General features: G+C 46.7%; 2 protein-coding genes and 1 long non-coding RNA gene across 3 annotated transcripts in view; 2 read left to right on the top strand and 1 right to left on the bottom strand.

Annotated features, from left to right (window-relative positions):
* Positions 1–25,689, bottom strand: part of LOC131183919 (vomeronasal type-2 receptor 26-like) — a 67,299-nt gene extending 41,610 nt beyond the window's left edge. Inside the window, exons 1-4 of the mRNA XM_058154695.1 lie at positions 24,684–25,689; positions 19,073–19,336; positions 18,346–18,634; positions 6,766–7,560 (exon numbers count right to left, since the gene is read on the bottom strand). Coding sequence (XP_058010678.1) covers positions 6,766–7,560; positions 18,346–18,634; positions 19,073–19,299 — 1,311 coding nt within the window. The 5' untranslated portion in view covers positions 19,300–19,336; positions 24,684–25,689. The remainder of the gene's footprint in view (positions 1–6,765; positions 7,561–18,345; positions 18,635–19,072; positions 19,337–24,683) is intronic.
* Positions 1–26,531, top strand: part of LOC131204986 (uncharacterized) — a 218,388-nt gene that overhangs the window by 145,281 nt on the left and 46,576 nt on the right. The gene's annotated exons all lie outside the window — the stretch shown is intronic.
* On the top strand, positions 21,050–25,821 carry LOC131183922 (uncharacterized). Its single transcript, XR_009151873.1, has 3 exons — positions 21,050–21,243; positions 21,871–24,608; positions 25,683–25,821. It is a non-coding gene; the product is annotated as an uncharacterized LOC131183922 (long non-coding RNA).

The raw sequence follows: 26,531 nt of genomic DNA, 5'->3' as shown, positions 1-26,531 counted from the left end.
GACTGGGAGGGGGAGGGGGCAACCAGAGATGGCATTTACCAGGTCGGTTAACCAGTTAAAATTGCTGCTACTGGTTCACCCAAACTGGTATGAACTGGCTGAATACCACCACTGACCAGGTCCCCTTGCAGGTACCAAGCCAGGAGGAGAATTTGCACAAAATCTACATGAACTTCAGGGAAGGACAATGAAGGCAAGGAAGAGATCAAAGGAGAAAGACCACAAGGAGAAGAGCTGAAGATCAGGAGGAGTCTGGGAGCCCCTTTTCCAACTGACACAATCTCTCGGTTGGAGAAGGGAGATCAATGTGGCCAACCATTGAACCTAATTTTTTTATCAGTTCTGTGGGCGTCTTATTTTGGGGTGTGGCTTGGTGGTCATGTGACTGGTGAAACTCTCATGTGACTGAGTGGAAGAGGGATTTTGACCAGTCCTCACAATTTATGACCATCCTCACATTTATGCCCATTGCAGCATTTTAACAACTATATCACTCATTTCACAACTGCTTCTCTTCACGGTTACAAGATAGGGTGCAAAATGTAAAGATAGTTGTAGGTGTGAGGACCAGTCAAAAGTGTGAGGACAGGTCAAAAATAACTTTTTCAGCCCTCTGAGTAGTCCCTATGCACAAAATGCTGCAACAGGCATAAATGATGACTGGTCATAAGTGTGAGGAATGGTCAAAAGTGTGAGAACCTGTCAGAAATCACTTTTTTCAGCCGTCTGGGTAGTCCCTATGCACAGTTTAGGCTTAAGTATACGAAAGTTTGGTGGTTGAGACACGAAGGACTTCACAGAGATGGCTATCAGTCATTCTGGATCTCAGTCTGCTTTGTTCTGATTTAACAGAGAAAATGTTTGTTCACATATGTATGTTGAGCCGAACAGGCTCAGTGGCGCCTCATCAGAGGAAACTTGGCATGATCCAAACTCTGATAGAAGTCAGGAGGAGAGAAGCTGATGTTGACTCTTCAGAGAATCATCACATTGCATTTCAATCAGTTCTAACTGCAGACTCTCCTCCACTTCTTCTGCATCCACCAGGAAGGGGTCGAGAACAGCTTGATTTGTTTTTCAATGACAGAAAATCTTGAAAACGCTGGTTGAATTCTGTCACAAGAGATGTAATTACAGAAACATATTTCTCCTTTTTAGCAGAAAGGTCTGCCTTTGGAAAAGCAGACTTGATTTCAGACAGCAGGAAGTGTGCAGTTTACAATATGTGGATATCATCTTCATTTAAGGGAAAATGTTTCATATTCATTCATCTGTTAGGTGTTCAAACTTGTCTTTACTTTGGACTTAACTCCCAGAGTCCTCAGCCAGCAAAGCTGGCTGAGGAACTCTGGGAATTGAAGTCCACAAGTCTTAAAGAGACCAGGTTTGACACCCTGATCTTGGCTTTTGTTTTGTATTTGGTATGAACTTGAAACTCCTTTCATTCCTGCCCAGGGGTGGGCGAGACCTCGCCAGGCGGCCCGAGGAAGGCGAGGTAGAACTGTGGGTCACACGCCAGCAGCCTCTTTCCGCCGCCCCCTCCTCCGCTCTCGTTATTCCCTGCCCAAGGGTGGAGGCGCGAGGAGCCTCGCCAGGCGGCTGAAAGGCGAGGTAGAACTGCTGGGGTCGGGCCTCCAGCAGCCTCTTTCCGCCGCCGCCTCCTCACCTGTTTCTTGATCTGTCACTGCCGCCACGCATGTCCAACATGGGAGGCGCGAGGAGCCCAGGCGGCACCGAGGAAGGCGAGGTAAACTGCCATGGCACGGCCAGCAGCCTCTTCCCGCTCGCGCCTCCTCCGCCTCCCTTCATTATTCCAATGCCCATGGGAGGACAGCGTGAGGCGAACCACGCGAACCACCGGGAACGGAAAAGGGCCATATTCAGTTATACTTTCAAAATTGCAGTGGGCCAATAAAACTGACCCTGGCAGTTGGCTGCAGGGCCGAGTTTGACACCCTGATTTAGAGAAACCACTAGGAAAGTTTGGCCATGGAAAGGGCCAGCAAAATCAATGTGGATTCTTGACCAGGGCCCTTGGGGTTTTTCCCATTCCCTGACTGGGGCCGTTGGGGTAGCGGTCTGACTCTGGCAAGCCTGGCATTTCCTACCCTCTCAGCAATCTCTGAGTCCATGAGTGGCCACCACACATAGCTTCTGCCAGCCCTTCATCCTTACGATCCCTGGGTGACCTCGTGAGGAGGTCCAGTACCTTTCCCTTAATTTATCGGGATTACCACGATCACCCCATAACAGGCACCCCTTGAGCCGAGAGCTCATCACGCTTTTTAACAAATTCCTTAAAGCGCTCGCCTCAGCGGGCCACCCTCTTTGTACCCAACCGAGTACAGTCCTCAACATAATGTCCCGTATGATGCCGAGCCACTTCCTTAGATGTGACTGGGCCAGAGTCCAAAGAGTCAATAAGCAGGATGGGCGCCCCGAGTGGGGTCTTCGATCGCCCTGGTAGTGGGCATCTGCTTAACGCGCCTGCATGCCCCACTTCTTTCCTGGTCGATGCTGCAGCTTGTAGTAAGCGCTAAGAAAATAGTCCATCGGGTCAATCGTGTGAAAAGCCACAGGTGGCGGTCGCCAGCCAGTATCCCTAGTAGCGGTCTGTGGTCAGTCACAATTTCAAAATCCGCCCAAAAACATATTCGTGGAATTTTTTCACCCTGACACAATGGCTAGTGCTTTATCTAATTGGCTGTAGTTCCTCTCTGGGGAGGACATCGTCTAGAGTAAAAGCTATAGGGGCTTCTGTGCTGCTTGGAAGTCTATGGCTGAGTACAGCCCCACCCCGTAAGGGAGGCATCGCAAACCAGCACTAGGGGCAATGAGTTATGATATTGGATGAGCAGGCTGTCACGAGAGCAGGTTTTTACTGCTCAAAAGCCCTATTTTCCGACTTTCCCCAAGACCAAACAGTATTTTTCCTAAAAGCCTATGCAGCGTTCAGCAACGGTCGCTTTGTTTTTAAAAGACCGTAAAATTCACTAGCCCAGGAATGCCTGTAGCTCTGCTTTGTTTTTGGGCGCTGGAGCCTTTCTAATTGCCTTGACCTTGCTCTCAGTGGGGTGAATTCCTTTCTTGTCTATCCGGTAGCCCAAGAATTCGGATGATTCACCCCTATCTGGCATTTGTTTACCTTGACTTTTAATCCGCTGTCCGAAAATGCCCAGAACCTTTCTCAAACGCCCCCAATTCCTCTACGCTTTCCCCTGAAATCAGGACATCATCAAGTAGGGAACTACCCTGGGAGCCCTTGCAGAAGTCGCTCCATTAGGTTTTGAACAGCCCTGGTGCCACACTCACCCCAAATTGTAATCGGGTGCACTTGAAGGCACCCCTGTGAGTTACAATCGCTTGGGCTTCGCTGTGCGGCGCTTCACGGGCAGTTGTTGGTAGGCTTGGGCCAAGTCTAACTTTGCAAAGACTTGCCCTTGCCCCAAAGAGTGCAGCAAGTGTTGCACCACGGAACCGGTAAGCGCTTTTCTGTAAGGCTTTGTTAAGCCGCCTTGTAGTCAGCGCAAATTCTAATTGACCCGTCTGGTTTTATTGGGTGAATTGGCGCCTCCCACTTTGCGTGATCGACTGGCACCAAAATCCCCTGATTTATGAGCTTATCTAGCTCCTTATCAATTTTTGGTTTTAGGGCAAAAGGGACTCACCTCGCCTTAAGCCTAATGGGAGCTACCTGGGGGTCTAAGTTGAAGGAAATAGGGGTCCCCTTGTACTTGCCCAGGCAGTCCTTGAAGACATCTTCGAACTCAAAGAGAATGTCTTTCAGGTTACAGTCACTTCTGTAGATGCCAGTCACTCCCATGCCCAGGGCACGAAACCAGTCTAGTCCCAACAGACTGGGCAGGGTCCTTCGACGATCGTGATGGGCAGGGTCTTCTTGTGTGGTCCATCGACTCGGACGGAGGTGGTCCTCGAACAGGGATGCGATTCCCTTGGTAGTCGTGGACTCGTAGCCGTTGTGCTTGCAGGTGGCGCCGCGACTGACGGCAGTGACTTCGCCAAAGTGTCCCAGGACATGATGGTGATCGCTGATCCCGTGTCTACTTGCGGCACCGTACTCTCTATTTTGGTTTGGTGAAGATCTTCTCCACGGGTGAGGCGCCCTATGACCACAGTCGTTTGGTTTGAATCCGCCTTTTTGTTTGAGCCAATCGCGGGTCGCCTTGCCGATTCCGCGCCTGATTGGCCGATTTGAATTTTCGGCGGAAGGTTGGGCGCTCGACAAACTTGAGCTAGGTGCCCTTTCTTCCGCACCGACATGTCGCCTTAAACTTGCAGCGTTGGCGCTGGTGTTGACCTCCGCAGCTTCCGTGATTCGCCTCGGTCCCCTTTGTCGCTTTTCTGGGTTCGGGTTCATCGTGCTTCAGCTCGGTTCTGGTTCTCCTTAGCCTCGAGATCCCACCTCGCCGCCAGTGTTAAGTTCTGGAAGTAACGAGGCTGGAGACCAGGGTAGTGACAACAGCTCTTTAATATAGGGTGAACCCAGCAACAGGCTGGGGGAAAAACCTCTCCTTTTATACAGTTCTACTGGTGGCTTCGTCCAATCAGCAACGTGCTGATTTCCCGCTCAAATATTTAAAGGTACATACATGAATACATAACAGAAGGCAAATGCAGCCATTAGCATCTCAGGAAATGAACCTTCTGGTTTGGGGAGACCCCAACTCAAGGATCAGGTCCAGTGGTGGTGTTCAAATATTTTTCCTACCACTTCAGGGGGCGTTGCTGTGAGTGACATCGACTTGGCCACTCCCACTTAGTCACATGACACCCCCCCCACCAAGCCACGCCCACAGAACCCAGTAGGAAAAAGATCTATGATTTTCTGCCCAGGTCTGAAGTGGCTGAACTCAGAATCTGTCAAAGGCCTCCTCCTGCAGGCTGCCCACTCTCCGTTTCCCCTCCTTCAGAGGCCCCAGCCCTTACTCAATCTCCCCACCCCCATCCTCAACCGCCTCTTTCTTTGTCCAGCGACCTTACCTTCCTCCTGCAGATGGCTGCCAGGGAAGGCAGGCCAGGGCTGAGCCATCGTCACTGGACTCCCTGCCTGCCCGCATTTTTTGCCCCCTTGTCCCGAGATGCCTGCAGCAGCCGCCTCTTTTTCTCTGGGGAAGAAGCCTCCCAGAAGCCTCTGCTGGGGTGGAGGACGGTCCTCTGAGCAGCAGCGTGCACAGCCAGCACGAAGAACAGGGAAGCGATGGGGGTGACGGAACTGAAGCTCTTTTTCAGTCCATTCGAGAAGTGGAGGCGAGCAGTTTTTGGTGCAAGAAGCCTACTGCCAGCCACCACTGATGGCTCGGTTCTAGCTGGCAAAGAGGCGGGCGGCGAAAGGGCAGAGGCTCCAGGGCCTCAGGAAATGGAGCGTCCCTGGGCCCCGGCCCCTGACCCAAGGCAAAGGGTGAGCAGGTGGCATGCTTACCTTTGGTGAGCTGAGCAGAGCGGGGGAGGTGCGGAGGCGACTGGGAAGCCAATTAGCTGGGCTGTGTGAGGAAGGCAACATATATAGGGTGGGGGTGGGCAGGGCGAGCGTCGAGTGAATGGGTGGGGTGAGTGTTGAGCGGGCAGGTGGGGCAACCAGGCGACTGGGAGGGGGAGGGGGCAACCAGAGATGGCATTTACCAGGTCGGTTAACCAGTTAAAATTGCTGCTACTGGTTCACCCAAACTGGTATGAACTGGCTGAATACCACCACTGACCAGGTCCCCTTGCAGGTACCATGCCAGGAGGAGAATTTGCACAAAATCTACATGAACTTCAGGGAAGGACAATGAAGGCAAGGAAGAGATCAAAGGAGAAAGACCACAAGGAGAAGAGCTGAAGATCAGGAGGAGTCTGGGAGCCCCTTTTCCAACTGACACAATCTCTTGGTTGGAGAAGGGAGGATACAGCCCTCTTCCACTCACTGACACAGGTTACACACAAGCGTAAGTTCTGCTCACTAATATTTCAGAGTGTCAGACATGGAAAAATGAATTCAGTTACAAGAGAGGAGACTTTAGCTGAATGAGAGAAAAATATATCATAAAAGGATGAGCTGTTTTAGAGCTGAGCCAGTAAAGCAGAGAAGCTCAGTCTCCTCTTCATGGATTATCTGAATGCAAAGACGGAGCAGCCTTCAGTCAGAGAAGCTTTAACTGGGATTCCTGCAGAGAGGAGGGGTTGGGCTAGATGGTCTCAGGGTCTCCTCCAAATTTATAAAGTTAAAATTCCACAATGCTAATCAGAAAATCAAACATACAAGAATTTATTTCAAGAATACAGCATTTTCAAAGTGCTAAATATCAAAATGTAATGATATTTAGTCTTTGGAACCATTATTTCCTGAGTAATTGAATTGGCCAGATCTGTTGAGATGGTTCCCCTCCTTCTCCTCTGGATTCATTCTCCAAAGGATCTAAGACAGAGATGGGTTTCAGCAAGTTCTGACCAGTTCTGGAGAAGCGGTAGTGGAAATTTTGAGAAGTTCGGAGAACCGGTAGTAAAAATTCTGACTGGCCCCACCACCATCTATTCTCTGCCTCCCAATTCCCAGCTGATCGGGAGGAAATGGGGATTCTGAAGTAACCTTCCCCTGGATTGGGGTGGGAATGGAGATCTTACAGTATCCTTCCACTGCTACGCCCACCAAGCCACGCCTACCAAACCATGTCATTCCCACCAAGCCACACCCACAGAACTGATAGTAAAAATTTTTGAAACCCACCACTGATCTAAGATTAATGGATCCATATTGGGACCCCTTACCTGCCACGGCTGCAGCCTTGGAGACCCCAGCCTCTTTTCTCCCTCCTTCCTTCCCCTCCTCGATCTGGAGGAATAAGCAGCATTCAAGGCCTGGGCCAGAGTCTTCAGTATAGTGTAATGTTGATAGTGATTTGGGATCCTTTTCCTCTTCCTTTTCTCCTGGGTCTCCAGTGGGGCTTTCTGGGTGCATCTTCTGCGGCCTTTGGCAGAAAAGACGTTCTTTGAAAGAGAACAGCGAAAATAAGGATCTTGAAACTTTTCTTCCAGAAAGAAATAGGGTTCAAAGGCCTCATCCATTGGCCTTTCTTTTCCCAGATAAACAAAGTTCCAAATACTATGGATGTATTTGAGAAGTCTGTGCTTCTTTATTTCATACCATAGAAAATTTGTGAGGATCCAGACTTTCCCTTCAATGGGTTCTGGCAAACGTAGAAGCGTTTCATGGAAAGGAAGAATTCTGTCCCAGATGGAATCAACTTCTATGAAGTGAACAAAAACGTTGACTTGCCTCCACTTAGAGAGGGCCTCCCCGAGGGGGGCTGCATGTTCAGTTTGTGAAAATTGTTGTGATATAACAACACAAATTCCATTCCTGATAAGCATAGGAGTGAAAGTCCTCATGAATTTCTCTCCCTTCTCTGTGTCTGAAGCAAAGAGGCCAATGAAGGTCCATCGGAAATGGAGGAGCAGTTGGACAATTTGTGGGTAGTGGAATCCTTCTTTGGGGAACATCTGGTGGAAAAAGGGGAATTTCCTTTTATCACTCAGAGCCTCTGAAACAATGGTAGCACTGATCTGAAAAAGTAAGGAAGAAAGCTGTGTTATATTTTAATAAATTCAACTTGGTATTGATGAACAAATCAAATAAATTATTGTTGATTAGCAATTATGCCATAGCAAGAAACAGAATATTAAGCACAGAGCATTAACAACACTGTATATAAAAATGGGATACAAGAAACAGATGAAATAAAAAAGAATAAGAATAAAAAAACATAAATTATATTTCTGTATCACTCCTACAACTTTTTGCAATCAGACCCATCTATATCTATGGAGATTCTCAGCCATCCAAGTCACGATTGTCCCAAAGGTGCTTGTTCAAGAGGCAACTGGACTTTCTGGTTTTTCTTTGAAGACGTTTCTCTTCTCATCCAAGAAGCTTCTTCGGCTCTGGATGAGAAGCAAAACCAGAAAGTCCAGTTGCCTCTTGAAAAAGCACCTTTGGGACAATCAGACCCACCTTGACCTGTCTCCACTTAGAGAGGGCCTCCCTGAGGGGGGCTGCATGTTCCATTTGTGAAAATTGTTGTGATATAACAACACAAATTCCATTCCTGACAAGCATAGGAGGGAAAGTCCTCATGAAATTCTCTCCCTTCTCTGTGTCTGAAGCAAAGAGGCCAATCAGGGTCCATCTGAAGTGGAGGAGCAGTTGGACAATTGCTGGATACTGGATCCTTTCTTTGGGGAACATCCGGTAGAAAAAGGGGAATTTACTCTGATCACTCAGACCCTCTGAAGCAGTGGTCACTAATCAGTGGTCCATGGACCACTGGTGGTTCGCGAGAAAATTTTGGTGGTCCGCAGAAAAATTATTTGCATTTTTTATATTGCATTTTTTATGTTATAATGCTATTTATCTTTTTAAAAAATTCATATTAGTGGTCCTCGGGATTTAAAATTATGAATTTAGTGGTCCCTGAGATCCGAAAGATTGGTGACCCCTGCTCTGAAGCAATTGTATGACTGATCTGAAAAAGCAATGAAGAATGCTGTGTTATATTTTAATAAATCCAGCCTGGTTCTCATGAATGTATTATAATAATTTGTTAAATAGACATTGTTTAAAATATTAAAGACAAATTATTAGCAAGATTGTATAATAAAAGTGGAAAATAATAAATAAATTAAAAAACAATAAAAATGTAAATCATATTACGGTATCACCCCTAAAATATATCGCAATTGGATTAATTATTCTTATTAATTCATTAATTACTCAAGAAACAGGGAGGCCTCAGTTCCTAATACAATTTTTCAGTTGTATAATTCAAGAGGTTTTTGATTGAAATTTTGTCTGTTCTAACAGCCACAATTTTTGGAGTCTGTCAAGTTCCATAGACTACATTTTATGTCAATATCCATCTTTTCTGAATTTACACAAAGCAGAAATTGTGTAAATTCCCAAATCAGCTCTGAGCGCAGCAGCTGGAGTCCTTTTGTCCACCCCAAGATGCTTCTCAGAGGCTGCGATTGGGTTGGTTCTGCTTAGTGGTTTCTCTCTGAAGCCCCAAATCATATGTCAGCTTCTGTGAAGACCTATGTGTACCAACAAGGAAATTGTGAATATACAGCAACAACAAACCTTGGTTCATAGCTAAACTTAAGCAGCTACGTCGTTCCAAAGAGGAAGCCTACAGAAAAGATGATAAAATGCTGTACAATCAGGCCAGAAATGCACTAACAAGGGAGATCAGAGCAGCAAAAAGAGGCTACCCTGAAAAGCTAAAGAATCAGTTCTCAACAAATGAACCAGCAAACATGTGGAAAACTCTTTAAAAATATCACCGGCTACGGAAACCTCCTTCCCAGGCTGAAGGAAATCAACAACTGCCAGATGACCTGAATGTGTTTTACTGCAGGTGAAAGGAAACTACAGCCACCTATCTCCACAACCCCCATCTCAGACACACCAACAATAGCCAGCCTCCTACAACTGACCCCATCCCATTCGGTTCACAACCCCTAGTGATCACAGAAAAGGAAGTACAAGACCTATTTCACAGACAAAAGCCAGGAAAAGCTCCAGGCCCAGACAAGATTGCTTCTTGCTTAAAAGTCTGTGCTGACCAATTGGCCCCCATCTTTACCCGTATATTCAATAAATCACTAGAAATGTGCTATGTTCCTTCTTGCTTAAAATGCTCTACTATCATTCCAGTGCCGAAGAAGCCCACCATCAAGGAACTGAATGACTACAGATCAGTTACTCTAACATCTGTAGTCATGAAAATCTTTGAAAGGCTAGTGCTGTCCCACTTGAAAACCATCCGCTGTTAGACCCCTTGCAATTTGCATACCATGCAAATAGATCAACAGATGATGCTGTTAATATGGCTCTGCACTATATCCTACAACATCTTGAATCTCCAAAGACCTATGCAAGGGTCCTCTTTGTAGAGTTTAACATTTAATGCTATCATTCCAGATACTCTTTTAACTAAGCTAAACCAGCTACAGGTACCGGAACAGACTTGTAAGTGGATCACAAGCTTCCTAACAAACAGGAAGCCGCAGGTGAAGCTAAGCAGAATCACATCAGATACCTGCACAGGGGCCCCACAAGGCTGTTTGCTCTCCCCACTTCTCTTCTCTTCTCTTCTCCAACAATCCATCTGTCAACTACTGAAGTTCGCAGATGACACAACCAATGAGACCAATGAGAATTGGTCTCATTCGAGACAGTGATAAATCTGCATATAGACGAGAGGTTGAACGACTAGCCTTGTGGTGAGACCGAAAAAATCTGGAACTGAACACACTCAAAACCATAGAAATGGTGGTAGACTTTAGGAGAAACCCTTCCACACTTCCGCCTCTCACAATACTAGACAACACAGTATCAACAGTAGAAACCTTCAAATTTCTAGGTTCTACCATATCGCAAGATCTAAAATGGACAGCTAACATCAAAAACATCATCAAAAAAGGACAACAGAGAATGTTCTTTCTGCACCAACTCAGAAAGCTCAAACTGCCCAAGGAGCTGCTGATCCAGTTCTACAGAGGAATTATTGAGTCTGTCATTTGCACCTCTATAACTGTCTGGTTCGGTTCTGCAACCCAACAAGACAGACACAGACTTCAGAGGAACTAACCCTAACCCTAATCCTAACCCTAACCCTAACCCTTATGCCACCAGACTTGAAATCCTGGGTTTAGAAAATTTAGAACTACGCCGTCTTCGACATGACCTGGGTTTAACTCATAGAATCATCTATTACAATGTCCTTCCTATCAAAGACTACTTCAGCTTCAATTACAACAATATCCGAGCACACAATAGATTTAATGTTAACCGCTCCAATCTTGATTGCAGAAAATAGGTCTTCAGTAACAGAGTTGTTAATGCTTGGAATACACTATCTGACTCTGTGGTCTCTTCCCAAAAACCCAAAAGCTTCAACCAAAAACTGTCTACTATTGACCTCACCCCATTCCTAAGAGGTCTCTAAGGGGCGTGCATAAGAGCACAAACATTCCTACCATTCCTGTCCTATTGTTTCCTTTTGTTATATCCAATTAATATAGTTATTACATACTCATACTTATATATATATTCTTATATATTGTATAGTTATTTCATGCTTTTGCTTATATATATCGTGTGACAAAATAAATAAATAAATAAAAATAAAATAAATAGAACTGCAGAAAAAATAATTGCTACCAATCTGCTTTCCATTGAGGACCTGTATACTGCACAAATCAAAAAGAGGGCTGTGAAAATATTTACAGATACCTCACATCCTGGACATAAATTGTTTCAGCTCCTACCCTCAAAACGATGCTATAGAGGACTGCACACCAGAACAACTAGACGCAAGAACAGTTTTTTCCCGAACGCCATCACTTTGCTAAACAAATAATTCCCTCAACACTGTCAAACTATTTACTAAATCTGCACTATTATTAATCTCATTGTTCCAATCACCCATCTCCTTCCACTTATGATTGTAACTTTGTTGCTTGTATCCTTACGATTTATACTGATACTGTTTCCTGATTGCTTATTTGTAGCCTATGACTATCATTAAGTGTTGTAAGTGTTGTACCTTGATGAAGGTAACTTTTCTTTTATGTACACTGAGAGCACATACACCAAGACCAATTCCTTGTGTGTCCAATCACACTTGGCCAATAAAAATTCTATTCTATTCTAAACATCACATTGATATGAGAACATGGGGGGGGGACTTGTAAATTAGCATGTTCCAATAGGAATTTAGCATGCTAAACTTGTGTACCTATAACAAAACTAATAACAAAATAAAAGGATTGGAAGGGACCTTGGAGGTCTTCTAGTCCAACCCCCTGCTCAAGCAGGAGACCCTAGACCAGTGATGGCTAACCTTTTTGCCATTGCATGCCAAGGGGGACGGGGGGGGTGTCGCGTGTATTCATTCCCACACCCATAATTCTATGTGCCCTGCCCCCGTGCATGCAGGCACGACCCATCCCGCTGCCCCCCACTCCTGGCAAATGATGGCCCGGTAGGCCTGTTTTTCTCTCTCACCTGGCTCCAGAGCCTCTCTATGAGTCTGGGGCGGGCAAAAACAGCCTTTCTCACACACACCCCGGAGGCCACAAACGGCCTATTTCCCAACTTCCGGTTGGACAGGAAGTGATGTTTTTTGCTGTTCCCAGCCTCCAGGGAGTCCGGGCCATTTCTGGCCTCTGGAGGGCCTCCGGGTGTGTATGGAGAAGGCTGTTTTTGCCCTCCTCAGAGTCATAGAGAGGCTCTGGAGCCAGGTGAGAGAGAAAAACGGGCTTTCCCCACCACCCCCGGGCCCTCCAGAGGCAGGAAACAGACTGTTTCCCTACTTCTGGTGGGCCCAGAAGGCCTGTAAATGAGCTGAGCTCGCATGCCCACTGATATGGCTATGCATGTCACCTGTGGCATGCATGCCATAGGTTCGTCATCACGGCCCTAGACACATATAGATTGGGTGAAACCAGGCTTAATATCAGTAACTGTGAGAGGGATCCTGGAGTCTCAGTGGACAACCAATTAAATATGAGTTAAGAGTGTGCAGCGGCAGCCAAAATAGCCAATGCAATCCTAAATTCCATTAACAGCATACAATCAAGATCAAGAGAGATACTAATACCGCTCTATAAAGCCTTAGTAAGACCACACCTTAGAATACTGCATCCAGTTTTGGTCACCACACTATAAAAAATATGTTGAGACTCTAGAAAAGGTGCAGAGAAGAGCAACCAAGAGGATTAGAGGGTTAAAACATACAATGAACGGTTGCAAGAACTGGGCATGGCTGATCTAGTGAAGAGAAGGACCAGGGGAGACAGGAGAGCATCTTTCAATATTTGAGGGGCTGCCACACAGAAGAGGGAATCAAGCTATTCTCCAAAGTGCCTTTGAAGGCCAGACAAGGAATAAGGAATGGAAACTGATCAAGGAGAGATTCAACCTGGAAATAAGGAGAAATTTTCTGACAGTGGGAGCAATCAACCAATGGAATAGAAGTTGCCTTTGGAAGTTGTGGGAGCTTCATCACTGGAAGCTTTCAAGAAGAGACTGGACTGCCATCTGTCAGAAATGGTGGAGGGTCTGCTTGGACTAGATGACCTCCAAGGTCCCTTCCAACTCTGTTAATCTGCGTCTAGCTAACCTATTCCAGACAAGTGGCTGTCCAGCCTCTTCTTGAAAGCCTCCAGTGATGGACCACCCACCATTTCTGAAGGGTAGATGTTCCATTCCTCGCCATTAGGAAATTTCTCCTTATTTCTAGGTTCTTTCTCTCCTTGATTAGTTTCCATCCATTGTTTCTTATCTTGCTTTCTAATACTTTGGAGAATAGGTTGACCTCCTCTTCTTTGTGGATGTCAGCCTCCACTCCAATCCTCACATCCTTTTGTACACTTTATATTCAGTAGTTAGATTGCAGTGGGGTTTTATGTGTAATGTAAATAGCTCATGGATTCAGGTTAAGTAGAGAGGGCCCTTTAAGAGTGTCGTCTGACATGAGATCAAGGGGAGGGGAGATTGATGGTTTGTAATCAGCAAGAATGTTAGAGCGCGAGCTTTTCAACTGACATTGCATTCCTGAGATGATTTACAGCCAGAGACCGGCGGAAGAAGATTACCACGGGGGGCCGAGAAGGAGCTGGCATTGGACCAGACCTGATGACCTCTTGGGGAAGAGGAGGGAGAAATAGAGGGGATATGGAATGTTAGCCATATTTTGTCTCAGATCCAACTTTATACTGCTGCAGTCCAGATGTATTTAGTAAAAGTACTTTTCTTTATTTACAAATGAAGTCAAGGTGTATTCTTTCCTAGATATAATCAGAGGCAGCCTGACATTAAGTTGGATCTCACAGCATGCCGACCAACCAGTATTTTAACCAAAATACCGAGGGGGTCTACAGAAAAACTTTGATGGGAAGCCAGCCAGCTGCTGAACAGGAGGAGGCGGCCGGAGGTTTTTCTTCTGTCAGTTTTAACCCTGAACTGGAGGATTGCAGAGTCCGGTGGATGGAGCAATTACAGCTGGAAGAAAAAAGGTGGCAACCAGATCCTGAAGTGCTTCCTTCTGGAGTAACTAAAAGAAAAAAGGGGAAAGCTAGACTTTCAGATTGGAAAGAAGAGCAGGAAATCAGAGACAAGCTCCAGTTGGATGAGGCATTGCGTCTTTACCGTGAGGTGAAAGTAAGGCAAGCAGCGCGCCAATTCAGTCCTACAGGGGGGAGGGAGAAGAGGATGAAGAAATTACCAGGGGAGCAACTGGGGGAGTTTCCCAATGCGTAGAAATTTTGGAACAACCAGAACCAGAAATCCCCTTCTCAGAGACAGATGGGTCGGATGGAGGGCGTACGCCGCCTGCTGGCCAAGTGAGGCTGCGCAGAGGAAGGAAAAAGCCTAAAATCCCCCCCATATCTGGGAAATTCGATGGAAATGCCAAGGAGCTAAGACTGTTCCTGGCGTTAGTGAATAACCATATGATGGACTGGGGGGAAGATTATTGGTCACAGGCAGCGCAAGTTAGAGCTGTGACCCAAAACCTAACAGGAAGAGCAGCTGCGTGGTTTGTGTCATTATACAGCGGCCACTCCCCCTTACTGCAAAACTACGAGCATTTTATGACTGCACTGAGGAGGAGGTTCGAGGACCCCCTGGCAGAGCAGAAGGCCAAAGCCCGGATGAAAACCATCAGGCAAGGGAGGAGACCAGCGGCTGACTACAACGAGAAGTTCAGTGATCTGGTTCCCTTGATGAGGGGATGGTCAGAGGAGACCCTTGTGGACATTTACAAAGATGGCCTGAATGGGGATTTGTATGCGTTGTGCCGGGCACAGGCCTCTCCAACCACGCTGTACGGCTGGTACACCTTGGCAGCGGAGATGGAAATCGAGCTAGCGAAGGATCGTAGCCGAGCAGAGCGCACCGGAAGGCCAAACCCTGCCCATTTCCCTAGAGGCCCTCCAAAGGACGCCCTTACGTCGGAGAGTGGGAGGCAACGCTCGACTGCGTGCTACAGATGTGGAAAAGAAGGCCACCGAGCAGCTGACTGTCGGGTGAAGCTGGTGCCAAAGACGACCCCTAGTGGTGGAAAGGAACCGGTGAAACCAGCTGCTAAGGCGCGAAAGCTGGCAAAGGTGGGAGAAGGCGTCGCCAAGAAGGCCATTCCCATCAGTGAGGAGCGTGGAACGCCGACCAAATCCGAGGACAGCGAAACCACGTCAGAATCCTATGAAGATCTTGTGGTGAGTTGGACATGGGGTCCTTTGAACATCCCGGTCAAACTGCATGTCCATTCTTCGGGTAATAAGGGGGAAATGCTAGCGCTCCTAGACTCTGGGTGTACTAGGTGCATCATCAGTCCCGAGGTAGTAGAGAAAATGGAACTAAAACTGAGAACCCTATGTAGGCCCATAGCCTTTGCCCAGTTGGATGGCTCTGTGGCAGGGGAAGGGCCCGCCCACTTTGTAACAGAACCCATAGAAATGATGGTGGGAGACCATCGAGAGGTCCTAAACTTCATAGTAGCCCTGGGGATGGACCAACCTCTGTTGCTAGGCCTGTCATGGCTGCGGAAGTGGAACCCCATATTAACTGGAAGATGGGAGTCTTACATTTTTGTTCTAAGACGCCAAGAAGGGAGAAAAGAGACACCAAGGGGGAATCTACCGTGGCCGTGCCCCATGACGTGATGGGGACAATGACAGAACGGATAGAAGGGGAGGAGAGGATACCTAAGGAATACTGGGACTTGCGAGAAGTCTTTAGTGAGAAAGCATCAGATGTTCTACCTCCCCATAGGCCTACTGACTGTGCAATAGATATACTTCCAGGGGTAAAGCTTCCAAAACCAAAAGCTTATCCCATGACCCAAAAAGAATTGGGGGAGCTACGTAAATTTATAGACAAAAATTTAGAGCGGGGGTTTATCCAACCGGCTAGGCCTCGTGTGGCCGTACCAGTGATGTTCCGAGAAAAGAAAAATGGTTCCTTTGGTCTTATAGTTGACTATAGAAACCTGAATGCCATATGCGCCGAAAACGTATACCCCATGCCGCTCATGAAAGACATGTTAGCGCATCTAGCGAAAGGAAAGTTTTTCACCAAATTAGATCTGTGAGAGGCTTACTACAGAGTTCGCATAAAGGAAGGGGATGAATGGAAAACAGCTTTCAACTGCCCCCTGGGATGCTTTCAGTTTCGAGTACTTCAGTTTGGACTGCAGGGGGCGCCTGCAGTTTTCATGCAACTAATAAATGAAATACTCCATCAACACTTGTTTAAAGGGGTTCTTGTTTACCTTGACGATATACTTATCTATACAGAAACAACGGAAGAACACATAAAACTAGTAAGAGCAGTACTCAAAAAGTTATTATCCGCAGAACTTTATTGCAAGCTATCCAAATGTGATTTCCATCAAACAAAAATAGACTACTTAGGGTACCGCATATCGGCGGATGGATTGGAAATGGACCCAGAGAAAGTGAAAGCTGTCTTGGAATGGGCCCCCCCACGCACACGCAAACAGCTGCAAAGTTTCTTGGGATTTGCGAACTTTTATCATCAATTCATCCCCTCCTTTGCTCAAATTGCTTTGCCAATCACTAACCTCTTAAAAACTAAAGGAGATACAAATCCCAAACCATCATTACCTCTTGAATGGTCAATGGAATGTCAAGCAGCGTTTGAAAAGTTGAAATGACTGTTTGCTGCTGAACCTATTTTTAAACACCCCGACATGGATGTTTCTTTTGTGGTTCAAGCAGATGCTAGTGATGTAGCGGTCGGAGCCGTTTTGCTCCAGAACTATGCAGGTGGTAAACTACAACCTTGTGCTTTCACTTCTTGAAAATTGACTGAAACTGAAAGAAGGTGGGCTATTTGGGAGAAAGAAGCATTTGCAGTTCATTGGGCTCTTCGCACTTGGAGACAATTCTTAGAAGGTTCCAATCATCCTTTTGAAGTTTGGACTGATCACAAAAATAAAACTAAAAACTAAAAACTAAAAACTCCTAGAAAACTCCTAGAAAACTTTCACCTAAACAAGCCCGATGGGCTCAATATTTTAACCGTTTTAATTTCACTTTACATTACATTCCCGGAGGAAAGAACTTTTTGGCAGATGCTCTTTCATTCTGCCCCCATACAATGGTACACGCTCCGAGGTGGTACGCCCAATACTTCCCATTCAGCAATTAGCAGCTCCGGCTATAACCCGAAGCCATACCAAAACCGAGACATCACTACCAGATGAATTAACTAAGTTATTTAAGGAAGCTTTGAACTCAGATGACTGGTTCTTGGCTCATTCGCATGAATGCACGCTCCATGACGGACTGGCTTGGATTGGAGCAAAACTATATGTTCCTCTATCACTCAGAGAAACCATCCTACAACGATGCCATGATGCTAAAATGGCAGGACATTTTGGGTTTGTGAAAACCTTGCACCTTCTTAAAAGACAATTTTGGTGGCCGAGTCTTAAAAAGACATTCAATCATATATAGCAAGTTGCCCTGTTTGCGCATCATCTAAAAGGCCTCCAGGAAAACCTCCTGGATTACTTCAAACAGTAGCCCAGCCAGGAGCTCCATGGAAAGAAATATCCATGGATTTCATAGTGGAACTGCCCGAAAGTGCAGGCAATACTGTAATCTGGGTAGTCACAGACCTGTTCTCCAAACAAGTCCATTTTATTCCATGTTCCAAAATACCTTCTTCAAAGACTCTGGCAAAGTTGTTTGTGCAACACATTTATAGACTCCACGGAGTTCCTGAACGCATCATCTCAGATCGAGGAGTTCAATTCACTTCGCAGTTTTGGAAAGAGTTTTTGCGACTGATTGGCTCCGCCCAAGGATTAAGCTCCTCCCATCATCCCCAGACTAATGAAAGTTGTGAACGCTCGAACTCGGTACTAGAACAATATTTACGTTGTTACATTAACTATCAACAAGACAATTGGGCGGACCTACTACCTTTTGCAGAAGTAGCCTACAATAACTCAATTCAGAGTAGCACAGGATTTACTCCTTTTAAAGTAGCTTCCGGCCAAGACTTTGCTCCCATCAGGGATATTTTTTGATCAGTTAAATAGTTGGTAGAATGTCTTCTCCAGAGAATGTATGGTTTGCATTTTAGGCCTTTTATGATTAATCTCAATATGAACATAATCAAGTAAAATATTGACCTTTTTGCTAATATGGAGAAAAGCAGCTCTTGAATTCCATGGAGAAGACATGATTGCATCTATTGCTCACCCACCACCACCCACCCCTCACTTTACCAGAGGGAGAAAAACACACACAAACCTGTGGGACTTTGTAGGTGTCTCCTAATGTTGACATCTGGATGGAGATGGCCTTGGCAGCTGCATCAAGAAGAACCAGAAGGTTCTCCTTCCTTCCACAGCTGTAGTTGGGGACATTGGCTTCTCCAGTGGAGAGAATGTCCAGCAAGGCATCTGAAGTGCGGAAAGTGCTAAAATGGTTGTCATGGATGTTGTAGCCCAGTGTGAGATTGTGCAGGAACTGGGAATTCTTGTTGATCAGTTGAATGTTGAAAATGAATCGTAAGCCGTATGAAAAACCATAAACATTCCTATTGTAGAAAAGATGCTATTATAATCAACAGCAACAACAAATATTGTTTTAAATATATAATCCTCCAGAAGCCTACTGAGCCTTAAGCCAACATTGATCCAAAACCAATGATCAGTTACACAAATATGGAAATTGGCTAAGGTACAAGAACTACAACTGATTCCACCACTACTTTAAATAAAATTCATTATTCAAGTGATAAATTAAGGATTGAACTGAGAGCGGAAAATAATCTGCAGTCTGTTCATTTTCAGACCCATTTTTGGATTTGTATCTCTTTCACAAAATCAGACCAAAGAGAGAAGCCATAGAAATCAAAATCATTCAGGAAATTAGACATATTCCCCAATATAGGAATAAATGAAAAATAAAAAAGAGAAAAGAAGGAGAGTGTTAGAATGGAGGGAGTGCAACTCCATCACCGTGAATGACTTACGAATCACGGAAAACAAACTGAAAAGAAGGAGCCACGTTGAAAAGCAACTTTACGTGTGATATTTCCTCTCCACTGATGACTATAGCAATGAGATGGTCTCCTGGGCTGTAAAAGCTCTGTGGTTGTTTTCCATCCTGGTGCTCCAAACTCAGCGGGCATTTCATTCTCAGCTTCCCAGAGACTGGATGGGACAACAGCAGCAGCAGAAGCAGAAGCAGGAAGTCCATAATTCATAGGGTGAATCAATGAATCCCTTTCCTTTTTCTAAAGAAGAATTAGAAGAATTAGAATTAGAAGGACTCTCAGAAGGTGGAACATCCAGTTGCTTTTTCTCAACACAGAGAAACTCTCAGCTTCATCTGGAAAGGAGAGAGACGGACATTCAAGAGCACAGACTCTGCTTGTCCCAAAACTCCCTATTTCTCTGCCCAAAGTCTCCCCTGGAAGATTTGGCCAAACAGCAGAGCTGAAACTTTTAGCATAATTCTCCCTCTCAGGAGGGATCCCTGGATAATTCAACTAATTCTTGGACTCAGAGATTGTTGGGCATTTCTCTGGAGAGAAGTGAAAGGGAAATAATCCTCATGTGATTCATAATAACAGAGGCAGAGATGGAATTAAATCGGTCATCTAGAACTGAGAGGTTTGGGGCCTCCATGATTGAAAGTGGCCCCAAAGGGAATACACAGCACTTGTGGCTGAAGAAAAAATAAATCTGATATTTCTTTGCATAGATGTCACAGATCTGAAATAGCTGCCAGCTGAGTTGGGACCAAAATTACTTTATTTTGAAAGCTAATCCTCGAAGGCATCACACAAAAGGGCTGATGCAAAAGTGCAGCCAGTTTCTAAGATCAAAATCAACTTTGGTGAAAAAAGTTGAACCAAAGTAAAAACTTTAGTTACCAGAACTTTGCAAAGTTAAAAAACCCCACACACAGACAAAAACACAGAGAAACATTAGAAAGAAACCAAGTGAAAAGAGATGGAGAAATCAAGGCTGCCTCTCAGCCCATGTGGGGAGGGGAGGGGAGGGAGGAAGGAGGGAAGGGGAGCTCAGGACCCTCGTGTGGCAGATGAAAAAGCTGATCTGCAAAATCCAATTTCCACCTTCAGAGATCCGGGAAGGAAGGAAGCCCATGTCCCATGTTCCCCTGCCAGCCTTTCCCACGCAGAGGCCAGGCAAGGGGGCTCTTGCAGGGAGGCCAGGCTGAGTGGGGAGCCCCTCTTGGGAGGAGGAAGCCGGGGAGCCTCGTGGTGGGGAAGGGGAGCAGAGCTGCAAAATCCCCCCCCAGGTTCCATATTCTCAGTCCTGGGAAGGGGGGGAGGGGACTCCATAGCCCATGTTGCTCAGCCGCCTCTTTCCACGCAGAGGAAAGTCGCCCGAGACCCCCAAGACCCTCACAGGATCCCCTCAGAGATCCCCTCCTGTCCTTGGCGGGGGAGGGGAGGCTCCGGGGGGGGGCTTCGGGGGGCTTCGGGGGGGCTTCTGACAGGAGGGCAGGGCGGCCGTTCCTTTCGGTGGCTGGGACCAAAGCCCGGCCCTGATATTAGGGTGACACTAGAGGCAGAGAATAATGGACAAAGGGGGTCGGAAGGGACCTTAGAGGTCATCTGTCCGAGTGTCCAGTGCAGGGCAGGTAGCTCAACCTCAGCAAAGACGTCTGGACTTCAATTCCCAGAATTCCGTGTCCTGCACTCGGGGTCCTCCACCCTCTTTCCACGCTTTAGCTGTCCCTCACACTGCCTGTAGGGGGCAGTCTGCAGTCCGGCCTTTCAGTCCCCACCGGCCCCCACAGGCAGCGAGCAGGACAGCTAAAGCGGGCAAAGACCCCGCAGCCTCCTCCATTTTGTGGCCTCTTTCTTTTCTGAGGGGATTCTCCCTCCCTCCATTTTGAGGGGAGATTTTCTCTCAGGGAGGGATCCCCAAAGGGGGGAAGTTGGGGGGCAGAGGGGGGGAGGGGAGGAAGACCAGGGCAGGGGGCTCATGAAAATAGCCTGGAGGCTGTTCGTCTTTTCTGCGCTTTCCGCACTGAAGATGAGAAGCTGGGATCCTCCTTCCGCTTGAGGGCACCCCGAGGTCATCCAGCCCTCCTTAAAGCAGCGTCAATGAAGAAGGGAAAGAAAAAGGAGGCTTCAGGACAGACACACCCCGCATATCCACGAAGGAGGTGAAGAGAGTCAGGAGAGTTCAAGGCCTCGTCCTTTTTTTTCCTGCCCTTTGGGGGGAGATCATAGAAGGACCATTCCCACTTTTCCTCTTTAATCCATTCTTCCTTGAAAGAAAAAATACTGGAATAAGGCCTGATTACCAGACTGAAAATCCAATCAGGCCTTAGATGTTTCCCATTAAGTATTTTGTGAAGCATTTTCCATCTCAGAGACGGATCCCAATGAGCTGCTGTGGCCATTCAGGGAGGAGAACCCCAAAAACGTCCTTGGGGACCCCTGGAAAGTCACTTTCTTCGTCCTTGGGGTCCATTTATTCCTTTATTCCTTGGCCTCTGCGTTTATCTCCACCAGGGCAGGTCAGTTGGAGGGAGAGGCGTCACCTCCACCTGGGGAGCCCTGAGGGACTGAAAGCCCCCCAAGATGTCGGTGGGACTAAGAGGAGAAAGGAGGGGACCCTGGAGGTCCTCTAGTCCAACCCCCTGCCCAAGGAGTCCCTCTTGGCATCCTGGATTTTGTCTTGAAAGCCTCCAATGAATGGAGCCCCCAGTAAGAATCAGCCTTATTATGACGGTTAAGGAAATAATGTGTACCAGTCAGATTTAATTCTCTTTTTTTCCCTTCTTCAGTCCCCAGAGAAAGGGCCTTGACAGCCGGTTGGATGACCTCGAGGGGCCCCCATCCCTGCGGCAGCCTCTTTCAACCCCAACTTCCCCATCATGGATGAGAGAAGAAGGAGGTCGGAGGGTCTTCTGAACTAACGTGGTTGTCAGGTTTTTCTTCATTTTCCCACTTTAAAGATATCATATTATTATATACTTTATTCATTAAGCATGAAACTCAGTCAACTGAACATTCAAAAATGCATCACAGATACCATTGATTGATGCTAACGGTCGATAGGGGTTACTGCCAGCATCCTAGGTGTCAACCAAGTACCTTCTTCAGATGTACGATCTTCTAAGTAGCGCAGTTTTTTGCAGTTCTGCTGGTATTCTTGCAGGAAGCTGCAATTTGTTGATGTACCTTATAAAATTCTTGGACATGGTACCAAGTGCCCCAGGGACAATGGGAATCACTGTGACATGTTTCATCCATTTCAATGGCCGGTCCATCTCACTGCCTGCGGAGGCCTGGTGTGACTTAAGACCACAGACTGCCCGCTACAGGCAGTGAGAGGGACATCTGAAGCTGGCACAGGCCCTGCAGCGGCCTCCATTTTATGGTGGGAATCTCAAAGAACTCGGGGTTCCTCTGGGAAGCCTTTTGGCTGCCTGGCAAAGCCCTTCCCCGAGTCCGACTGGCTTCAGCTGAGCCCCGGCAGGACGGAGGGGCTGGGGTGTGTGTGGAGGCTTCTCTGGGCCCAGGTCTTTCCCTGCTTTGCTGCTGCCTCAGAGCTCTGTCCCCTCCCGTGTGTGCTCGTGTGGAGAGCCCTTTGCTGCCTTCGGGGGAGAGAGAGGAGACCGTTTCCTCCTCTGCGGGGCCTCTTCGCCTCCCGAAAATAGGAGCCTTCAGGGGATTCAGGCCAAGCACGAAGGGGGTCGGGGGGGGTTCAGGCCCTTTTCTTGGGGTGCATAAAAAGACCAAATTACCCATCAAGATGCTCTTTCACAGTTCAAGTTGCTCAACAAGGTGGATGAAATATCGGTTCCTTTTCTCTCCTTTGGAAAGCTGTAGGGCCCATTTCAAGTGGGCTAAGCCTAGTCTCCAAGGTGGTTGGCCTTCAAAGGGAAATGGACGTTGGGAGTAGAACAGGTGGTGTCTTCTTAGACTGCTGGAAAGGCTTCCATACCATTGCCCAAGGTGTCCTTCATAGGCTATTATTGGGAGCCTTTTTTAAGGATGATTTTGCTACGTCCAACTTGAGATGCCACGTGATCGTTATTTTAGGATCTGATTCCTGGTGTTGGGCTGTGAAGGGAGCAAGATGGTGGACCTGGTCTTGGATTTGGCAAGAAGCATGAGAAAGAATTGTGGTCCCCACAATACAAGAGTAGATGCTGAGGCCCTGGAAAGTGCGCAGGGAAGAGCAACAAAGAGGATAATGGATCTGGAGGCTAAATCGTGTCATGAGCCCCTAACTGGGTATGGATATCTTTAGCCCAATGGAGAGAAAGCTCAGGGGAGACACGATCGTATCTTGCAATATTGGAAATGCTGTCAAGGGAAAGAGGATGTTGATTTATCCTCCATAGCATCTGAGGGCAAGATAAGAAGCAACGGGAGGAAGCTCCTCAGAGGGAGATCTAACCTGGATAGGAGGAGGAATTTCCTGACAGGGAGAACAATGAACTAATGGAGTAGCTGGTTGAGTTGTGAGCGCTCCCGTTATTTGCCTCAGCTCCTCTGCCCACCTGGCAGTTCAAAAGCGTGCAAATGTGAGTAGATGAATAAGCACCACTTTGGTGGGAAGGTAACAGCATTTCATGGGCCTTGGGGGTATAGCCATGCTGGCCACATGACCACGGAAATTGTTTTCGGACACTGCTGGCTCCCTCGGCCAAAAGGGGGGATGGGCACCGTCCTCTAGAGTCGGCCACGACCGGGCAGAGTAAATCTTTACTTTTACTTTATTATCCTAGACACGGAGGGCCCTGTTTGAAGGGGCAAAGAAATCAGCTGGAAATTCCAGTCACCTTGGTGGTGGCGGTTTTTTCCTCCATTTCCTTATTGGCACATCTGTGACTTTCCGTCCTGTGCTGTTCCATGCGGGATGCCATCTCCTCTTGTCTTTTCACAGAACAAAGGTGCCAAGGCCAAACCCGGAAACAAAGGGAAGAAACCGCTGGGTCAAGTCCTGTCTACATTATGGCAGGAAGCGAGCCTGTCCCCATTGAGGAAGAGGAAGAGGAAGAGGATGAGGTTGCCTCAGTCGGGGTCTCCCTTTCCTCCACTTTCCTTCTGATGTGCGACTAATGCGGAACTTTGCTTTTTCTTTCTCCCAAGTACTCTTGGCCTTTTGACTTTTCCTAGTTTTCCTTTCTTTCTGTCTTTCCTTTCCTGTCTTTCTGCTCGGCAGGAACAGAAGACGAAGGAAGAGGCAAAGAGTGGCAAGTGGCTTCATCCAGAAAGTCCTGGGCCCAGTTGAGAGATTCCCCCATAGCCCTCATGCTGAAAAGCTGCAGCAGCCATCTCCTCACTCTCCCAGATCATGGACACCCACGAGAGAACCACCCCCTGCCAAATAGAAGGCATTGCAGCCATGCAGTGAGAGATTATCAGAACTGTCCCATCTTGGGCATTTAGGAAAGACAGATTCTCGTCTCCATTTACAGTCAAGTTACATTTAGTAAAAGGTAGACTTTTACTAAAGCCAAGTGGTTACAGCGTAAGCAAAGCTAGATCTGAGGATTCCTGCCTAAACTAGGTAATTTTCCCTTTCTTCTCCCTGGTCTTCTCGTTAATGTCCAGTTGACCATCTATTGTGTTGTAAATGTTGTACCTTGATGAAGGTATCTTTTCTTTTATGTACACTGAGAGCATCTGCACCAAGACAAATTCCTTGTGTGTCCAATCACACTTGGCCAATAAAAAATTCTATTCTATTCTATTCTATTCTATTCTATTCTATTCTATTCTATATGGGTCAAATTAGTTGTTTTGGTGCCTCTTTGGTGGGCATTCGCATTCCTTTCCTTGGATCGTTCAACCGTTGTCCTTGGTTGGCACTTCTGGTTCCTATCATCACCCTGTCCCTGTCTCCCCCCTCCCACATCTCCCCTGCCCAAATTTTATGGCAGGCTGCCATCAAAGCGCAGCAGGGTTGAAGCGGTGTGATAGCAGATCTGAAAAGAGATCTTCTTGGAGACCCTTCTTCCTGATGTCCAAATCTAGCTTCCTGAGATGGGGGGAGATGGCAATGCATGACCATCCTTGGTCCCCTTACTGGAACCACATGGGCTACTTGGTTCAAGGGCCTCCCAGTTTAACTCTGGATGGGCTGTTCCTGCTATGGATACTATTTTTATGGATAAAAATAGGCTGGACAACCATTTGATTGGGATGGTAAGAGTCTTCTGCCTGGACCAGGGGGTTGGACTAGAAGACCTCCAAGGTCCCTTCCAACCCTATGATTCTATGATTTCTCACAACCTCTCTTTCTCCGGGACAGAGTTGCTGTTCATTTTTTCTTAACAACCTTGCATTCCTTCATCGGAGGTATCTCTGCACCCCTCAACCACATTCTAGATTTGCATTGCGAGTGCTGCCCCTTTTTGTAAGTGTATGTGATATCATGACCCACAATACAAAGCGTGTTGGCTTGGGCTCTGCTGCTGTTCATCTTCTTTCCTTCCACTACTGCCCAGAAACTGTTGAACTGGGCTGACATTCCTGTTCTCTTCCATGCCTTTGGCACCAGAGGGAGTTAAGCATCCCAAGATATGGTCATTTTTGACTCTTCTGTTGAGTTGAATGTTTTGAGTTCTTCTTTCCCCTCCAGGTACTTTCATGAAGCCAAGAGACGAAGATTAGATGGATTCCGGCCCCAGAATGACCGACAAGATTTTCGGAGGATGCCTGACTATAGCCCTCCCTTGGGTTATCATGGGCAAGGGCCATCTGACCTTTACCGGCCTTTCCACCCAGACAGATCGGCTGATTCCAAGCAACTCCTTCCCCCTCCTCCCTCCCAGGTCCCCGACCCTCCCTCTCCAGCTTCTCAGAAATCCCCCCTTGATGCCAAGTCTCCCATCCAGCATCGCTCACTTCTGGATAGGCCCTTAGAGCAGAAGAACAATCCAGAGTATAACTGGAGTGGCCGGAAAACCTAGCGGCCCAGAAGCAGAGGCAAATGGAAGGTCATCCAGTCATCCAGCTGCAATAACCCTACTCGATGCTGTTGCATTTCCCCACAAGATCTGGGACAGAAGAATTTTGGTGCATAAAGTCATGGACATAAAGGGAAAATGAAATCTCTGTGACTAAATACAGTAATTAATATTAATTTATATTTGTGACAAAGGAATCTGCCACTGTCTAAGTGATTTCCAGTGTAAATATGTTGCTTATAAAGTATGCAATTTTTTTCCTATGGTTAAGCTCCTGTACTTTGGGTTCTTGTACATTAAAAGTTGATTCTTTTGCTGCCTGGATAACTTGTAAGAAGATGCAAGAGGAAAGAACTGAAGAACTGAAGAGGAAATGCTTTTGTAAAGTCGATTTGAGCCTCTTAAATTTATTTTGTGATGTATATATAGTTCTGGATTTGGAATTCCCTTCAAGATCTTTTTTTAATTCCTTCAATTCTGCTATTGGTTCCTGCTTTTTAATGTACCTCGGTGTTGATTTT

The sequence above is a fragment of the Ahaetulla prasina genome, chromosome 11 (genome assembly GCF_028640845.1).
Source record: "Ahaetulla prasina isolate Xishuangbanna chromosome 11, ASM2864084v1, whole genome shotgun sequence".
NCBI lineage: Eukaryota > Metazoa > Chordata > Lepidosauria > Squamata > Colubridae > Ahaetulla > Ahaetulla prasina.
This window is presented reverse-complemented; position numbering and strand designations above follow the sequence as displayed.